This window comes from Haemaphysalis longicornis, unplaced genomic scaffold (genome assembly GCF_048455015.1).
Source record: "Haemaphysalis longicornis isolate Haplotype H1 unplaced genomic scaffold, Haemaphysalis longicornis Haplotype H1 scaffold_1, whole genome shotgun sequence".
NCBI lineage: Eukaryota > Metazoa > Arthropoda > Arachnida > Ixodida > Ixodidae > Haemaphysalis > Haemaphysalis longicornis.
In genome coordinates, this window is record NW_027526203.1 from 408043395 (window position 1) to 408062440 (window position 19046).

General features: G+C 47.7%; 1 protein-coding gene across 4 annotated transcripts in view; it reads right to left on the reverse strand.

Moving 5' to 3' along the window:
* The window catches only part of LOC144155468 (puratrophin-1-like), a 640065-nt gene that overhangs the window by 389061 nt on the left and 231958 nt on the right, over positions 1 to 19046 (reverse strand). For 3 of the 4 annotated variants that reach the window (XM_077686932.1, XM_077686931.1, XM_077686933.1), the window contains one exon: positions 12519 to 13592. The exons of the other annotated variant lie outside the window; for it this stretch is intronic. In XM_077686932.1, coding sequence (XP_077543058.1) covers positions 12519 to 13592 — 1074 coding nt within the window. The remainder of the gene's footprint in view (positions 1 to 12518; positions 13593 to 19046) is intronic. 4 annotated transcript variants of the gene reach the window in all.

Sequence of the window (19046 nt, forward strand, 5' to 3'; positions counted from 1 at the left end):
GGGTCTGCAAAAGTTAAAAAAAAAAAAACGGAAGTACAACCTGGGAGACGTTTATCCAAAAGATATTTCTTAATCAGTTGCGTGAGGTTTCATCTAATGTTATCCCCTGGTGGTTCCATTTTCCGTGTCCTGCAAGCTGCCGAGCAGGACGCCCTAGAGCGGGTCACACTGCTTAAACGTTCGGACACGATTCTAAGTTTTACGACCAAGCGAGAATCCTTCCGGATGTCCGCATAGTTTTGAAGATAACACGAGCTCGGCGCTAGTGCGGCTGTACAGCAGCTATGAAAGTTCGTGTACGTAGGGTGTACGATATTGCTCTGGCTGGTTTGAGATCGATGTTTTTTTATTCGTAAAGGAGCCACGCGGATATTGCGAACACCCGCCAATGCGCCTCGCCCCAACGAACCTGATTGACCAATAACGCTACCTAAGTATGGAGAAAGGCCTGTGACCAGATCAAGTATACTACTCCGCTCGAATAATGCCTTCCGCGCTGTGACATTAGAATACAAGTGTGGAGTTCTGGCGACGACAGAATTTCCGGATTAAATTATGTCGAGAATTTTTGTCAGCCAAAGTCCCTCCTTTGGATACAGCAATTTGTAATTCAGGTACAATGTGGCAAAGCAGACCCTCGGAAGGTGGTTTGACCACCTTTTTGACCACCTGGGGATCTTTAACGTGCGCCGAAATCTCGTACACACGGGCGTTTTTGCTTTTCGCCTCCATCAGAAAAGCGGCCGCCGCGGCCGGGAATCGAACCCGCGACCTCGTGCTCAAGGAAGGTCGTTTTACTGTACTATCTACTGTAAATGCAATGTATACGTACACTGAACTGAAGCACAGGTGAGGTTTGAAATTCCCTTCGCAATACTGGGGGCGGCCTAAGCCCCACATCCGAACCATACAATACCCTCCCCAAACCAAACCTCTCGACAACGCAGGCAGATTGACCACAACATAGCCGTCTTCTTCTGTACATCCTACTTCTTTAAACCAGCACTCATTCATAGATAGTAATCCTTTAAGAGTCGCTGCCAACTGACCAATTATTGGGATGCCGATCTCTGATACTTCCCACAATTCGGAGTCGATTGTTACGCATTACCTTAGCCCTTGCGCACCGACAAAGCGGCATTATGGTTTTTCGCCTCGAAGCAGCTGAGATCACGTCCTCAGTAGCCCAGCGCCTTAGCTACTGAGCCATCGCGGCGGGTCAAAACGACACAAAGAGAGGGCTTGGGTTTAAGCACGGTGCATAGAGACATATTTATAAAGCCTACTGTAACTCGCAATAAATGCCACACATATCACATCATAACCTAATATATAATTATCGAGTAGGTTGCAGGGACCTTATCGGCTCTGTAGAGGTTTTAAAAATCGCGAAAATTTTGGTGTGCATGGAGGCCCGGCTTCTTCAGTAGTTGGTACAAAAGTGTGATCAAACTACTAGAGCACTACGGAAAGTGAGGTCCACGTGCCTAGCCGTTAGTCCAAGCTCTGCAGCTGTATTCACTTAAGGATGCACGCCTTGAATAGTGTCGTCTTAATTTTCTCGTCTTCAAAACTCGCTGTTCAGGCGTTGGACGTCTTGTTCACTTATATTTTATATGAGGGAGACATTGAAATGCTTGACAGCACTCCTAGAGCACATTGATTTCTAGGCAAACAGATTCTTTGAAAATCGCTGAGGTGCATTGATTGTCTATATAAAAAAAAAATGGCCGCAGCTTGCACTAGTGGTGCAAGGGAAGAGACACATCGGAGCTGGGAGTCAACCTAGTTTCTTCCGGTTTTGCTACGTTTCGTTAGCTTTTGCTAGGTTTTGCGATGTTCTTGTCAGGCTAGGGTTCAGCGTTGAGGGTTCAGGCCACGTTTAGCCGGATTTTAAATGTAAGGCCATTCCGGTCGGTCCCTCACACTGACAGCGGATCCCAGGGGTGAAGAAGGTAGATCGACCCCAAGCTCCACCGTTTCTGAAGCCTTGCACAGCTAGTGCAAGCTCAGCTATTTTGCTTTGCGTTTTAGTATCCCAAAAAAGACTATCACCTTTAAAATGGTATATTAAGGAGTGCGCATACGCATACACCCCTTATGCCCACACTCGAGCAGGTGCGAAAGTCGGCTTCACTGTTGTAATGACCTATCTGCGGTAGTGCACCCTTTACAGGCGGCGCAGTTTTCTTTCTTGATATATTTTTTCCTAACGACAACGGACCAAGCTCAACCATCAACAGCTCCGCTGTCAAAAATGTGTTCTGGGGTTCCTCCCTTTCTCACTTCATGTTGGAAGCATGAATAGGCAAATCGCCGAATATTTGCTATCTGCATGCGCGCGTTACATGAGGGAGGGGTGGGATCGCCGCGCTGCTTCTGAAGAAAAGGAAACACCCCTACCCCTCACGAGTAACGATATCGTGGTACCTCTAGGCACATTTTTGTAGATATGGAGATTTGACTTAGTTGCTTTCTGTTGGAAATGCCCGTGAATGCCTACGCACGCACGCACGCCCACGCACACTGATATCTTTTGGATAAACGTCTTATATAAACGTCTTTTGTATAAACAAACGTCTTTGGATAAATATCTTTTGGATAAATATCTTTTGGGTAAATATCTTTTGGATAAACGTCTTCCAGGTTGTACTTCCGTTATTGTTTTTTGTTAACTTTTGCAGACCCGGGTTTTCTCGAGCTAGTGGCTGTACACACACACACACACACACACACACACACACACACACACACACACACACACACACACACACACACACACACACACACACACACACACACACACACACACACACACACACACACACACACACACACACACACACACACACACACACACACACACACACACACACACACACACACACACACACACACACACACACACGCAGAGAGAGAGAGAGAGAGAGAGAGAGAGAGAGAGAGAGAGAGAGAGAGAGAGAGAGAGAGAGAGAGAGAGAGAGAGAGAGACCCGCACGCATGTATGTACAAACCGTAAACGCTCGTTTTAGCAAAGTCCTCGGGGCAGCAAGCTGTTTAGTTATAAGCAATACTTCCCTCAAAGCGGAGATGATTTACTCCCAATTGTACTGCAGGGAAGACAATGAAACCGTTTTATAGCACGACAAAAAAAAAAAGCCAGCTAGCATGCTGTCCGAAAAGTGGCGCCCACTGTACGAGGAGATGCCAGTTGCGCAGTTGTCTTCTCTCCCTGATCACACAGGGATTAGCCTGCCCGAAGCATCAAAGGGCTTAGCCTCATATTAACATCGTTCTGCCGACGACGCCTTCATTGCGTGTTACTGATGTGGTGCGCCATGAGATCTGGAACGTGATTCCACGTATATTCACCTTATCTGACGGGAGATAAGCTATGGCATTAATGACCATCGATTGATTGTTTCTCATTCACATATTTTCGCAGCTCAGTCAGCGGTGTATCCGGCTCGGAATCGCTTGGTACGTAGTTAGGGCGCGGACAGAGGGTATTTAAGGCCAGGTTCAGACTGTTGCCTCAACTGCCGTAATAACTTTAAAGAATGACGTCGCTTCACGTCTCAGGCAACCGAACTGCGTGACACGGCGTTTTTTTTTACGTCCATAGATCACGATATGTCTTTTGCGTCGGTAGTCTAAACATAGCCTAAGGGTTTTTTTTTTCGGTTTCATCTCCGCGGACAAGAACCACCTCCGTGGGCAAGAATGTGTACTAAAAGAACACACCGGGACACCCGTTTTCCAAAGCCCCGCGCTAGAACGCTTCCTGCTTCAAATACACGAGACTTTTACAGCAAAGCTGTATAGCTTTAGCCACCAACGATTTCATCTCTGTGGGCAAAAACGCCAAGGCTCCAAGGCCTAAGATGCCGAGCGCATGCTTCAGGGTAATCAGGCATACCGCATAGAGCTCAGAATTCCAAGAGAACAAAAACTTGTGCAAAAATAAGGCGCCTGTGAACAATGGGACCACCCAACCATGTGTTCCTGGTCATGATTATGTTTGCAGATTACCTTTGAAGGCTAGGCAGGACTACAGTGTCACTAAATAGAGCATCTTTGGACACTTCTGATGCTGTTATACGCATTATCTCTGATTCACATTCGGAACGACGTCAGTCGCGCACAGCCGAGAAGCAGGGAGGACAAGCTAAGCCTACCAGAGTTGACCGACTAAAACTCATAAACAACAAAGTGGAGGCGAGCATGAATCGTCGAAGTGTAAAAAGATGTCACGTAATGCGAACTGACTAATGATCATGGCGGCGGCACGGAAGAATAGGAGAAAAGATTGCCGGTACTCTGTTCCCTTATCTAGTGACACTATTCAAGCGCAAGCGACAATCCCGCAGAGACAACGAGAAACATTTCATACCCTCCTCCATCACCGTTTGTAATGATTTACAACAGCTTTGCTGGACATCCACTTTCGCAGGGGGGGTGGCGACCATTTTTTTTACTGTTAAATCAGTTTGTTGAATGCTCGAACGTGATGATTTGATCTGTCCCATTCTCGTGAAAACGCGCGTATAAACATATTCTCAATTAAAACGCGATTGCGCTTAACATTGAAGAACTTATTTACTAACCCTCCCCGTATAACCTGCCAATCCAAGCGTGTAAGAAGACGCCACAGAGAAATATCGCCGACCACACGCTGTGACTGAAATATACCCTAATTTACAACCCCCTTAACACACACAATTAGCCTTCACCTTATACAAATGTAGAAAAAAAAAAAAAAACAGATGTTACATATCGACTAAAAAGCCGCTCGATACTGCAGAACTTTGACCTTTGCATCGTTGCGGAAAATGACTTCACAAACAAGCCATATTTCCTAAAGGTTTGGATTGGAACAGAGATGATGAGAGCGGAGGAAGGGTCACGCAGTCGGTTTACGCACCCGCACAGAAAGGTTCGTTTCGCCAAGGAAGCCCAGCGCCGGTGACGTTAGAAGCGAGGAAGAAAAGACCGAATCGCTGCCACCCTCCGGGCCTGAATAGCGGGTAGACCTGGCGACACTGAATCGATAACTGGCAAACAACGCCAGGCTCTACAGTGCTGGAAGGTGCCATCTTTCCTGGGCCGAAACACGGATTGGAGAAGAAAAGCGACGGAGAAGGGGCGGGATGGAGCAGGGAGCGAGCTTCGACCAGTCTCCTCCAATCGATCGCTGGAAGCGGGCCAAGTTTGGTGGCCCAGCTAGGCCTTTGCGAGCAGTGCCACTATAACTTCCATGCGAAACTCGAGATGTGGTTGGGTGCAAGCTAGCAACTCTCACTGCGCGACTTGGGCTTCTTCCTTCGAATGCCACCAAGGAAAATGATTAAAACGTTAAGGCTTCTCGAAGGAGTGTGGTTCCAGCACCCACAATCGGAAGCTTGGTGTTTAGCAAGCGGGCTTTGAATACAAGCGACAGGGAGGGAGGGATATTAGAATTTCTAGGGCTGTACCTACATTGTAATGAAATGTCGCATCGTAAGCAAAATTACTACTTAATTCAATTATATTCCGTTTCATTCTGTTCAAAATGGACACCGTATATTTGAAAAGCGTTGACACCTAATGCATGCTTACGGCGTGGGATTGCGAAATAATTACATTTTATTTGAAGTTACGCGATCCACTATGTCTAATTGCAGGGCTGTCGTGATTATTGTCATCTACTGTTGCGACAATGTCTGCGTCATCACAGGGAAATATGTCTGGCATGCAGGGTGTCGAAACGGAACCGAACCGAACCGAACCAAAAACCGGAACCTAACCGGTATTTTTGACGGAACTGAACCCGAACCCAAACTGTTATTTTTTGAACCCCTGAACTCGAACCGGGTCTCAACCGAAAAAGAAATAACGATTAACGGTTCACGACAATACGATTCGGCCGTCCGTCTTGATAATGAATGAATGAATTTATTGTTAACATGGAAAGGAAAGACCACCAGCAGGCGTAGTTTGTCTCCTCTAAGGGTGGACACCGGAACGTCAATATCATTTGGGGCTTTTCTCTTTCATGCACCATCAACTTCGCAATCCCTCGCGCACTTTTCCCTTTTAGATGAGTCAAACGCTCTCTTCGTGGTCGCAACAGTGGAAAACATTGCACCAATATTGAAATGGTATGTCGTTGCTCGTCGTGCAGGCAGGGGGCAAGGCTGGGAAAAAGGAATGTCACACTCTCGATGCAGCCTGTCAGATCAGGCCGCGAGATTGCTGCACTGCGCACCGGCCATGGCTCAAACCATAAATGTGTTTACTTTGAGCACCTCAAAAGTGCTGAAATTTCGGCGGATTGGAACAGAATGTAAGCAGCTCGACGGACGGGACACAGGAAGACAGAGACGCACGCTTGAGTGTAAAAACCGTATTTTTTTTTATTGGTTTCGAGGGTCTGCTTTGTACAGGCGAGGCGAACCCCATGCAGAAAAAGAGAGAAGAAATCGAAAAGGGCCCGCAGAAATAAGTTTTAAAACCCAACAGGGGGAAAACTGAACACACGTGTTAATGTATGGAATTCTATAGATAGTAATCGTTAAAACTGACGTGCCCAGCGTTTGAAACCCACAAGTTCGAGTTAACCAATTTCCACTTGAGTCTTTCGTACTACATTCCCTTGTACAGGAAAAACTGCTCTTCACAAGCGGATAGAACGCCCTGTTGTGCGTGCGTGCGTCTGTGCGTGCGTGCATGCGCCATACATGGACATTTTTAGTAGACTGTTTTGATATAAGCAGCATTCTCTATACATGGTTGACGTGGTAGCAAGCGCGATAGCGAAGCTGCCGCAGCCGTGCTCGGCGATATTTCTGTGCGGCGTCTCCTCACACGCTTGGATTGGCAGTCTATACGGACCATGAAGACAAAGCCCAACTTGCCTTATTGAAAGAAATAAGCTTTAGTAACTCGCTCAACCCCATTACGGTCTCAAAGACGTCGTTTTCGCCAGAAAAGATAAACATCCAAAAACGTTGAAATTTTTCGCTTTACGGCGTGAGCAGTGACGTGATAGGGAAATAATTAAAACAGAGTTAGCAGTGCGTTAACTTCTTGTTAGTATTAAAATTGTACAATAAAACGAAAAAAATACATATACAAATCAGTGGCGGTCCCAAGGCCCCCCCCCCTCGAGGCCGCCACTGATTTATCCCCTCCCCCCCACGCCAAAGAGGTCCTCAGCTTTTTACTTTTTTGTTTTTTAAGCATACCGCTTGTGCGAGGTCGCAAACGTTTGCGACCGTCAGAAATGCGGGCTCGAGCCAGCCGTTGTACCGCCTAAGGGGAGCCAAAAACCGCTGTGCCGCTAAGTGATTGTGCGCAAGCGGGTTACTCCGCATACGCGCGCACGCCGTCATGGTGATTACCTCCTCCGAAAAGCTGGGGAAAGGCCGGGAGCAGTTCTTTATTGCCCCCCCCCCCCCCTTCCTCCCCCCCCCAACAAAAATTTGCCCCCTCCAAAACCAACCTCTGGGACCGCTACTGATACAAATCCTACAGCTATGCCTCTGGGCGGTGGCTGTATGGGGGCGACACCAGAGTTGGGCGTTTTCCTCGCACGTTTTCCTCACTATCTGGCCGAACTGATTAATCTTGACATTAAAATTGCACTACTTTTATTGAAAAAAAACTGTGGTTGATTACTCTGTCATAGGAATAAGTAAAACACGAAAGTGAAATGTGCAGCGAAATCTGCAGCTCAGCATGATTTGCGGGTCGGAGGCTGTCTTGTGGGTGTGCTTGGCGAGCGAAGTCCTGCTGGCGGGTCGCTTCGGCAAAGCTGTACTGGCGTCATTTCCGTGACGGATATGACGTCAGTGAAATCTCAGGTATCGCGGCATAAAACCCTTTCGCGTTCAAATATAAAACCCGAAAACGAACAACCCTAAGTATAACGTACTCTTTAGTACTAAAGGTTGCTTCCCCGCAAGAAGACCCTGTGTGCAGGGGTGCACCCTTAACAGGCCGCTTGCTTCGTTGTACTGGCGTCACTTCCGTGACGGATATGACGTCAGCGAAACCTTCGTGTATCCGGGAATAAAACACTTTCGTGTTAAAAGCACTGTTTTGAACGAAGGAAAAACATTTTTTCCACTTCGCTACTAATTGAGCTCTTTGAACTGGTTCGCGAACGCGTTCAAACTTCTAAAAATCGGTTCGCGAACCCGTTCGGTGCGAGATTTAGTCAAACCGGAACTGAATCGGACCGAAATGCATTTACGTGAACCCGAATCATAACCCAACAGGTATTTTTTTCGGTTCGACATACTGCTGGCGTGTAATATCCTCGTTGCAACTCCTTTGGTGGTGTCGGCCGGAGGTAGTGGGGGGCTTTAGCTGCAGCGATCGCCTGCCAGTTTGCCCTCCTTGCGGCGTTTTTTGTGTTTCCTTGCGTCTCCTTTTGAGGGGTACTTCTGTGGGCGACAATGCTACACAGGTACCGCCGAGAGAGACGCCCCAGAGTCCATTGCATTGCGGAAGAGACAGCACCGACATGCAGAAACGTGTCCAGTAATGCGAATGTGTCCTCTCATTGCCATCGTCACGATCCTTTCCCTATTGGTCAGTTTTCTTCTCTCCGTTACGACTAAGAGGGGTTGGCCAATCGCCCTTGCTAGCCCTGCATATACGCCACTGGCGTGAACATGCTTCGCTGCTTTTGTGATTGGCATGCTGAAATAGCTCCTGTAGGCCTCCAGTGGTGCGATTGTGCCCTCAAATCCCCATTGCCACGGTCCTTTTTCTTTTGCGTCGTTTCTTTTCTCTCTCCTGAGTCCTTATTCACCTCTGCAAGCTCTAAATATGCGCTATCAGCATAAACGTACTTTGCTACTTCTGTAAATGCACGCTCAAATTCCTCCTGTAGGCCTCAGTATATGTCATTGACACGTTTTTAAGTGGAACGCCACAACACATACACTCGGTCCATTTTCAGCTAGCTGGAGCCAAGGATCTACTATGGTGCAGGGATTTCGTGCTGGACTCGCAGTCCGTAGGACCAGGGTTCGAAGCCTAGACCAAAATTTCGTTTCTTTACTTTTATTCTCTTTACGCTGTTGGCATTTTTTTAATCATCGCTCCGCCACGCCGCCACCTGACCGTCGTGTAATAGGCATTTTGCGCATTAGATACATGGTGCAATAGTGGCGCAATTGTCATGAGCCTCGCGGCGAACGGACGGAGTGATGCATCGCGTAGCCGAAACATTCTCGAAAAGAGAGGTAAATGCGAAGAAGGCAAAGGCGCGGCATGAATCTGTGACGCATGAAGGTAGAGTGATGAAGTGGCGCGAAGACGCACGAAAAGAGGGACGCCTACCCTGGAAGCGCTCTGCTGGTGTATATTTTCATGACATTTAAACTTATTTATTTTTCTTTCTTCAAACCTCCCCCTTAAATCTCATATTCCTTACGGTTTTCTTCGTATGATTTCGCGGTCTTTTCGTAACATCAATTTGCACGTTTTTATTTTTAGTTTTATGAATTTAGTTTTATGAAAACGGCCACTAGACGCTCACGTTTCTTGGCCAATACCCCACGTGGTTGTTATAGAACGAAAGGAATGTTTTAAACAAGAGAAGCTGACGCTAGCAAGTGACTGATTGACCAAAATTTACAATAGTACATCTTCGTTTTCCGAAATCGTAGACGAACATTATTTTAAGCTGGCCTATCCAACACAAGTCGTTAAGCCGGATTGTGGCTCGATGGGCTAGAGACATGCATCAACAAGGCTTACCGCTAAATAAATTGTCTTTCTAGATCAGATTACCCGCTGTAGGAGATAAAACGTTCGTGCAGAGCACTCACATATTCACGACTTAAGAGCTCAGTGAACCGCAGCTTAGCGCAAGCATTTACGTACGCGCCGCGAAATGTTGCAAATATCTTGGGTAGCCTACAGACCCCGTTTCGAATTGTAACAAGTTTCAGGAACGAAATAGGAAGGTCGTTGAGTAAGAGCAAAACTCTGTCGCACACATATCGGTGCCCGTATCCGCCGACCAGTCGGGGAGATCAAGTTCGCAAATGTAATGCAAAGCGAAGATTCTGAAAAAAAAAAAAAAAGAAACGACAGCAACAGTAAAGCCGACAAGTAGATGAAGACGAGGAGTGCGAGGAGCGGGGCGCAGCGATGGCGACCCGAGATTAGGTTTAATCTGGCTGACGAGTAGCGGCGCGCTTGTGCTGCGCATCGCGCACGCCGTGGAGGGAACCCACGTGAGCCGCTGGGGCACGATCCGGACATGACCCCGGGCCGCGGACGCAGCGCACTCGCGGCGAATCTGCGCGCGCTAGCCAGGCGGCCGGCCGGCCGGGCAGCAGCACGCGGACGCTTCCACCGGCGGCGCGAAACGGCGTTGAGGAAAGAAAGACAAACAGGAACGTTGGAATGCCGCGGGCCTTCAATTTAGGATGTGTGTGTGTGTGCAGAGAGATTAGAGCGGGAGGCGGGAACGGGTCAGTGGCCACGGGGCGCCGCGGCGCTAGAGCCGCGCGCTTTGCCGCCGATCGAGGGGGAGAGCTCAAACACACTGCAGGCAGGAAAACTGGAAGGTGAAAGTTTATGTCAGTACCGCACGTGAAGGCGTTCACCAGACTTCTCCCGCGCCGGCGGTGCCTGTGACCGCCCTTGCTGCAGCGAAAGCAAACAAGTCGAGGTCACGTCGCACGAGCAGGTTGTGTGGAACGACTTCGACGCATTGCAACAAGATGGGGGACAAAGGTGTCAAAGGTACGCATAGACAGAATAAAGATGCTGTGCCGAAGGAAAAGAGAACGGCTACCTGGCCGGATTTTACGCACGAAACGTTACTCTTAATGAGCTCGTGCGCCGTTGACGTTTAGGGGGAAAGAGAAGCGACTGCTTTATGCGCGTGAACGGGTACTAACGCGCTGAACTAATTCGTACCCGGCGCAAATTCAACACTGAGTGATGAAGCCATCTTCAGTAAAGCATATTTACGGCGCGCTTTATGCAATCATCGACTTTTTAAAAATAAATATTCTGCACAAAAAAGACGAAGATAGAAGTATTCCGTTTTTAAAACTGGTTTCTTCGTCTAGAAATGCGCTAGGTATAGGAGAACGGAAGACTAGCCGCACAGGTATTTATCAACTGTTAATAAGTGGCATTAACATATACAAATGATTCATTATTGGCTGGCATTACAGCAATACTGACCGCTCACAAAAAATTGAAACGTGCTTCTATTCCGAGATAGGTGTCGTTAGTTTGCTGCCAAATGTGCCATTCTAGTCCCAATCTTGGCCAAAAGAGATCAACGGGGGAGTGTCATTGCTCCTTCGGGGTACTAACTGTGTTGTCCCTACCACTAGTCCCTTGCGGTAGGGGACGAACGGTTGCTCCGTTCCGTTAAGTTAGTCAAAGTTAAAAAAATATATATTTTTGCGACCTTGGAAGTTGTTCGAAGAAGAAGAGAGGAGCTGATAATACCGATTCCACGATTAGCCAGATTCTACCGCGTTGTCTGTTTAATCAGTTTTATACAGGATTCATCGCAAAAAAATACACGGGCTACAAAAACAAGGGTATGACTAAAAAGCTTTAGGGCCTGACTGTCAGCAACTTCCTTACCCGTCTTTTTTGTCGCAATGCTGCTTGTAAAACAACGGAAGCGCACCAACAGCTTAATTTCCGATTCACTTCAATAACCCCGAGATTGCATAGTCGTTTAACGCTGTTTAATTAATTTACCAGGAGGCGAATCCTATGGGGTTCCGGAAAACGTCGGGCGGGATGGATTTACCACGCGGTATCACATAAGATATTTGTCTGCGCGCGAAAAAACGAGACGGACAACGGCGCGGAGAGCCAATCACATGAGACCACGTGAGAAATCATCCCAGCTGGAAATTTTCGGCACTCCATAGGATTTGGTCTCAGGTTAAAATCTTGAATGGGTACGCCAGGTTCAGAGCTTTTCTGGCCGCTGCACATGCACTTTTTAACAAAAACGTGGGCTAAAAAGTGCTGCCTTCCTTGCACATACCGCCACGCCGATTTGTTGATGTCGGCTATATATGAAGACACACTGCCCAGTCCGCCGGACTAAATTCAACGTACTGCAGTACAACCTGTACAGTGCGGATGAACAAAAGTCGATGTAAACCAATTTCGCAAGCTGTGGCAAGATGCAATCGCATTGCAAAACAGTGTGACATCATTACGGAAGTCGGAGCGCAGCCGAGAACAGTGAATGGCAACTATTAAAGATTAACTTTTGGCCAACTTTTGCCAACTATTAAAGATTAACTACGGTTCCAGACATCCGCTGAATCATCAAATAACGAATTACACTGGTTAATCTGCACAATGCAGCCACAGATAAAATTTCGACAAATTCACTTCAGTGTCTTTTGAGGTTAATGTCATTGGTATTGATAATGGGGTTACCAAAACGTTTGATTTAACATTGCGACGTATTTCTTACGAGGTGCCGGGTTTTAACGCGGGTTGGTCTAGAAGGTGCAAACCCTTGCCTTTTTGGACGGGAGGTCTGTCGGTCGTTCAGGTACTTTGGGCGCGGGACCCCCGCTGTCAGCATCGTTCGATGATGCCGTCCCAGTCACACCAAGTTCGCGGCCTTCTGGAACAGCCTTTGCAGGACCAACAGGCGGTGCCGGGGCCTCCGAAACGCAATGCCGTCGACTGACGGGCCCACTGGTGGCTTCCAACCCAGCGGAATTCTCCACTGTAGGCGATGGCGTGGTGAAAAAGAAGCGTATCGGCTCGTCGGAGTTCTTTTCCGGGTCCTTCAGAGAAGCAGCAAGTTCCTTCACAGTGACCGCTGCAGTGGCGCAAACACGTGGCAAGCTGTTGGGGCCCCTTTCCGAGTGTCCTTCCACCTCATCCACTTTGAAGTCGTATTCAGGCCTCGGTGAAGGGCTCCCGCGCGCGGGATAATGCGAAGACAGGTAGTTTTTGGCCGAGGACGGCACACTCCTCCGTCTTATGCTGGGCTGGCGGACGAGGCCGTGGGAGGCGCGACCAGCCTGCCTTGTCGCGTGGTCTACGAGCAGGGGAACGCACACAGTGGTATAGGAATTAGCGCACCTTCTCGAGTAACCATAACAAACAGGCACCGCGGGCGACACACTCGAAATCGTGGTGGTCAGATGAACTGTCCTCGTGACCGGTCCCGTCGACGCGCTCGTGGTCACCGATGACTGCAGCCTGCTCTGGACCGAAACGGCACCTTCGGCGTACACTGCGCTCTGCTGAACCTGGAGCCCATTCAACGAGTCCGTGTCTTCGGCGCAGCAAATGCAGGGAACCTCGTCGTTCGCCAGGCCTGCTGACAAAGGGGACCGCGGGGAAGAGAAGGGCGCCTCCGATCGGGGACAGCGGCAGCTTGGACTCCTGGCCGTGGCCCTTCCGGTCGCCAGCGAGGCACTTCGTCGGTCGGCCTCTGCGCATGCTTCGGGAGCGGGAACATTCGGAATGACCTGCCCGCCGGAAGCCTGGCCTACTGTGGAGCTGTGCGCTACATCCTCGGTTTCCTCATCGGAAGAGTCGGCGTCGTCTTCCGCGCTCCGGACCCGGCGCGAGGTGTCCTGCAGGGAACGGAAAGAGAGGAGCGTTGTAGACATTGCTTCACTCACTGATCAGCGCCTTTTCAAGGGCTTCCGATCGCTGATGCCTACTTACATACTGCTAAGTATCGCAGTAGTAGTATGTAGTCTGTGCTTACATACAAACAATACGGCACAATCCTTTTGCCAACCATAATTTAAGCAGATGGCAGCAGACAGACTGGCTGGACGGCTTTGGCCAGATAGCCAGCTGCTTTGAGATTTGCCGCAAGCTGCACGCGTACAGCACGCAACAAACCATACATATGCGCGCAATTATGTATACATGTGTGTACGTGCACATTTGAAATCTTATCTAACCAAGTCAACAGAACCTGAAAATAATGTTTGAAACAGGCATCTTAGTAATATTTGGCCTACACTGTATAGAAAAATATCTAAAAAGATTGATAGAACATCCGTTTTTGTTATACTTGGTATGACAAGGGCGGGAAGGTGGTGACAAGGTGCTGCTTTCCTTCTTTCAAAAACTTCCCTGATCTCAAATTTCTTTCAAATAAGCCAATTTTTTGTTTCTCCATATTCGCGGCAGTCATTTAGTACATTTTGACTAAAACTAAACACGAAGGCTTCCAAAGCTTGGAACCGAGAATGGAAAATCGGGATCCCTTTGTAGAGATTTTGGTTTTAAAAAATGCGCTTAGTGGGAGCGGCCGCACAAGAGAAAGCAATGCACTTTTATATAAACAAAATAAAAATAATCCGTAGTGGAAATACCGAAAATTATAGCTAAGACAAAAACCCAGAAATAGAAAGCACGATCGGTCGTGTTATTAAGTACATGTGCGGTAAATCTAAGCAAGGCAAATACTGGTCTTGCTGAAGCCAATGGTTTGAAAGTAATGCACATAAAGCACACAAAAAAGCCCCCGAGGCGACTAAACCAATTGCAATACTGGCGGAGCCCTCCTATCTCTTTATAACCCCTTTCTCCTCTAATCTTTATATACCCCTCCTCCCCCTCTCCACCGCACTGGGTTGTATGCAGGTGAGCCCCCAGTTGGGCTCAATAATATCCCCAGTGCACTTCCTTTTCACCCGTACCACCTAAGAAGAAGAAAGGAAAACTACCAGTAAATGTCGGAGAGAGAGAGAGAGAGAGAGAGAGAGAGAGAGAGAGAGAGAGAGAGAGAGAGAGAGAGAGAGAGAGAGAGAGAGAGAGAGAGAGAGAGAGAGAGAGAGAGAGAGAGAGAGAGAGAGAGAGAGAGAGAGAGAGAGAGAGAGAGAGAGAGAGAGAGAGAGAGAGAGAGAGAGAGAGAGAGAGAGAGATTGAGCTGTATAGGTAGGAGTGGATCCTTAGTTCAGGAAGCCATCTGTTGACCGCGCCGTCGTAGCCCGGGTTCCAAGGTGTGCTTGGTCCTCCAGGCGACCGCTAGTCAACAGTATCTCCCACTGCTCAGGAGAAATGGCATTTGGAAGGGGTGGTAGGTCGGGGTTTTACTTGTAGTCCACATTGATACGGCGGCTCGTACCTAATTGATTACAAAATTTGCATTGGGCTGCGTACTGTGTGAGGAACAATAAATGCATTCTTACAAGTTGTGCGAAAGTGCCTGTTTGAATTTGCCTCAGCATAATTTCTTCACTTTTGCTAATGGATGTGTGAGGGTTTGGGAGTTTCTGTCTTGTAGTCCTGTAATACTTGGCAGCAACCACCCGCTACGGATAAAGTCCAATACAAGTTTGCCGCTAATAGCCGCGGTAAAATGAAGGGCTTTATATGACGTAGATATATTTGAACCTGTCACAAGAAGCCAGCAAAAATCAATCAATCAACCAATCAATCAATAACCCAACCAACCAACCAACCAACCAATCAATACATCAATCAATAAATCCATCAATCAAATCAATCAACTGCGTATGGAAGGTTACCGAACTTTCCCGCAGTTTACATCCCGACTCGGGAACCCCCTGTAAAGCATGTGTCACTGCAAGATTATTCATGACGCAGGGAAGTCGACTTTACGAAGTCGGAGGCGACTTCAAATTTAACACAAAATTTGTAGGTATTTCTGTTCGTAAACCGAACACTCCATTGGAACATGGCCTTACACCAGGATAGAAAAGAAGCTCCACGTAAACAAAAGCAAGTAAACAAAACGTAAATAAAATTAAAAAGAACACGATTATTCGTAAGTTGCGACTGTGCATACTTTTCAGTTATCTTTAAGGAAACTTCGACGGACCACTGCTGAAATGGCTTTGGAGCAATGGCTTCTTGTTATTTGCACTAGAACCTCGGCTAATAATTATCCTTAACGTCTGCCGAGATAGAACATCCCGTAGTTACGTCGTCGTTTCAGAAGTTCAACATCATCAACTGGTTTCCGGAAGATTCTGAAAAAACACGAGTTATAGCTGTTTTTTGGTTACTATGCTGCTCCCGTAGAAGCTGATGTATTGACAGCATACGGGAATTCCTCAATGTTAACTCCACAGAGATATGACTAATTATGACAAGTAATTAAATCCCGTTTTAATGATAGGGTCGTCTTAGCGGCCAATTGCTTGTGACTTTCTTTTAAAATAACTACATTACATAGAGAGCTTCGCAGAGTTTTCAAAAAAGTTGGCTTCGCCGCAAGTTTTTCAGGTGCGTGGACACCGGACACGATTAATCCCATTTGTGGAGTAACGGTATACACATGCGCTCTAGAAATTGATACTGGGACGCCATTGGCGGCTGTGGGCGCAAGGACCCCGCATCGTGAGTGAATTCCAGCTTTTGCTGAAGTTGTGGCATAAAGAATTCCTATACGACTACGCTTTGCATTTCTGTTCCCCTCTGCAACAACTTGGCCAGCTTTCGATACCACTTAAAAACATTCCGAGATATCAGGAGCAAGACAGTTTTGTCGACAGAAAGAAAAAAAGAAAAGAAGGTCTGGAGCTAAGCAGGATACGACACATTTCGTATACTTACTTGACAATTTTTCCGCAACAAGAAAGAGAAACTCAAGGGCGGCACAATAACCTAACCCTGGAGAGTAACTATCCGTCCTTATCAGGGGAAAGTTAATGTTAGAGACATTTCCAACTCTTTCGTACCTTCAACGAAACGAATTGGGTTTCTAAATAGCAGGTTCACAATACTCGGAACTTGCCGCTTGTTATTTTTCGAGCAGCCCAGCTTCTGCTACGGCGGCCGCTGTGGCGTTACGAGGCCACTGCAGCGCCGGCCCATAACAGCGCTCGGCAAGACGACAACACATCCTTCAGGGGAAAATATTATTCAGCCGCTTACGTTCGCTCCCGGAGGAGAGCGCGAGATGTGTATACTCCGCGCGGGGACACGTCACACCTGTTTCACGCCACTCGCTTCGCTCGAAGCGTATCTTGCCGCGCGTCGACGGCGCGCGCCCGGGCTTCGGCCAGGCAGCGTGAACCCACTCGGTCTGATTGCTGTCAGAGCCCTCCGCGCCCTCGCTTCCCTTTGGGGTGCCGATTGAGTTCTAGGAAGGCAGACAGCGAGGCCGTAAAGTCAGGCCGGGACATTCTGCGGGAGAGAAAAACCAAAACGCCAGGCCCGCCGCAGGTGGCCAGACTCGTGGCTCGTAAAGCCCAAACCAGCGGTTCCGGGAACAGCCAGAAAGAAGGCGCGGCCGTGGAATGAATCGGTAAAATGCGGAACCCTCGGACCGGGAGATGATCCGCCCTGCAGAATGTGCAAGAGGTGTCAAACACTCCTCTTACGCCGGCGGCGGCGGCACAGAGGGACTTTTCTTCAAGACGACAAACCCGCGGCGGCGGACTTTGTCCCGCTGCACGTGTGTCAGCTTGCGGAGGTCCCGGGACGCCTCGCTCCGCGGAACGGGGCAGTTTTAGAATGCGGGTCACGAAATGTCGCATTTCAGCGCAGGACTGTGCTGGCCCAAAATTTTGGGAGACGTACAACACGAAGCTGCCCAGTCACAAGCACGCTCCCAGTGAAGACACTCGCTAACTTGGGCTGCATCCCAACTCGCGGACAGCTTGGTAGACAGCCTATGACGTAGTCTAACTAGACGTCTAAAAGAATAAAATTGGAACGGCGGCGCGGTCCCAAACGCAACACCAGCGCAGACGACAGCCTCGTAGCAGACATGTTGAAAAACGCAAGCCGCAGGTTTCGTAACTAATATTACCGTTGTTATTACAAACATTATGTGATTTAACGATTAAACAAAGTCAACTATACTTAATATTTCAATAAAAGAACAAGTGCTTTTGTTTCAACATTAATACGCAAAAAGGTGGCGCTGGTGTGACTTATTAGTCTAGACAGGAAGGTAGCCTGCATCGTTGCTGACTTTGATGCCGTCTCCTCGAAGCAGTCTTCGTTGACTGCTTCGTTGGAATTGGAACGGTGGTTAACATGGCGGGCTGTCCGCGAAGACGGCAACGAAGCAGTCTAAAGGGGAAATTGCAACGCACCCTTTGATGGCGTAGGCTTGTGTGAAACACCCACGCAACACATTACTGGGATGTAAAGGACAAAACAACATTTTTCTCCTGGTAGGCAACCCTGCAGTATATAAGGCCCAAATGAGTGCTGCTGATTCAAGAGAAACTAGCGTATATCACCGCCGTCGTAGTCGTCATCATCATCATTATTTATTATTATTAATATTATTATTATTACTATTATTTCGCTGGCCGAGGGCCATAGCTTGCAACACTGTTTTTTTTTTTTTGCTTTTTTTTCTGAATTTCTGTGAGTATTGTTACTTTATTTTTTCTGTCATATCGAGGATTTTGTGTCTTGTGCCGTGCTGTTCTACGTTTCTTTTATTAATGTTTTGTATATGGTGTGCCAGCACCAAGACCTTAGGGTTGTTCCTGGGCACCGAAAATAAAGGTTGATTGATTGATTGATTGATTGATTGATTATTATTATTATTATTATCATCATCATCATCATCATTGTTACAGCTCATTACGTTACTGCAATGGAACTAAATGTCATCCTAATTGCTAAGATGCGGCCACTTTTACATGGAGGCCCTATTTGGTTTCGGTCAGTGCCTCTCTTTGCCTGTTTTCACCTGTTTCACTCACATCATTTACGCCTCACCACTTGTGTGGGTATTGTTTGTCTGTTGTATTTTGTTTTATTTTATTATCCATTCTCCAGCACTAAGGAAAATAGATTTTCCTGATTGATTGATTGATTGATTGATTGATTGATTGATTAATTGATTGACTGTATTTAACAGAAATATATCCATCCGCACGTGCCACAAAAATTACTAACCACACCTGAATTACCCTTTCACACGACAACGTACGTGAAAGGAATAGGACCGGCTTTTGGGTTAGGGAAACTGAGAACATTGAAGGTCACTATTAGGCTGAAGAGACGAGGAGCGAGAGCAACATATGCCTACCAAAATACTGTGGCATGGCAGAGTGCCGGTGGAAAACGTGAGCGGA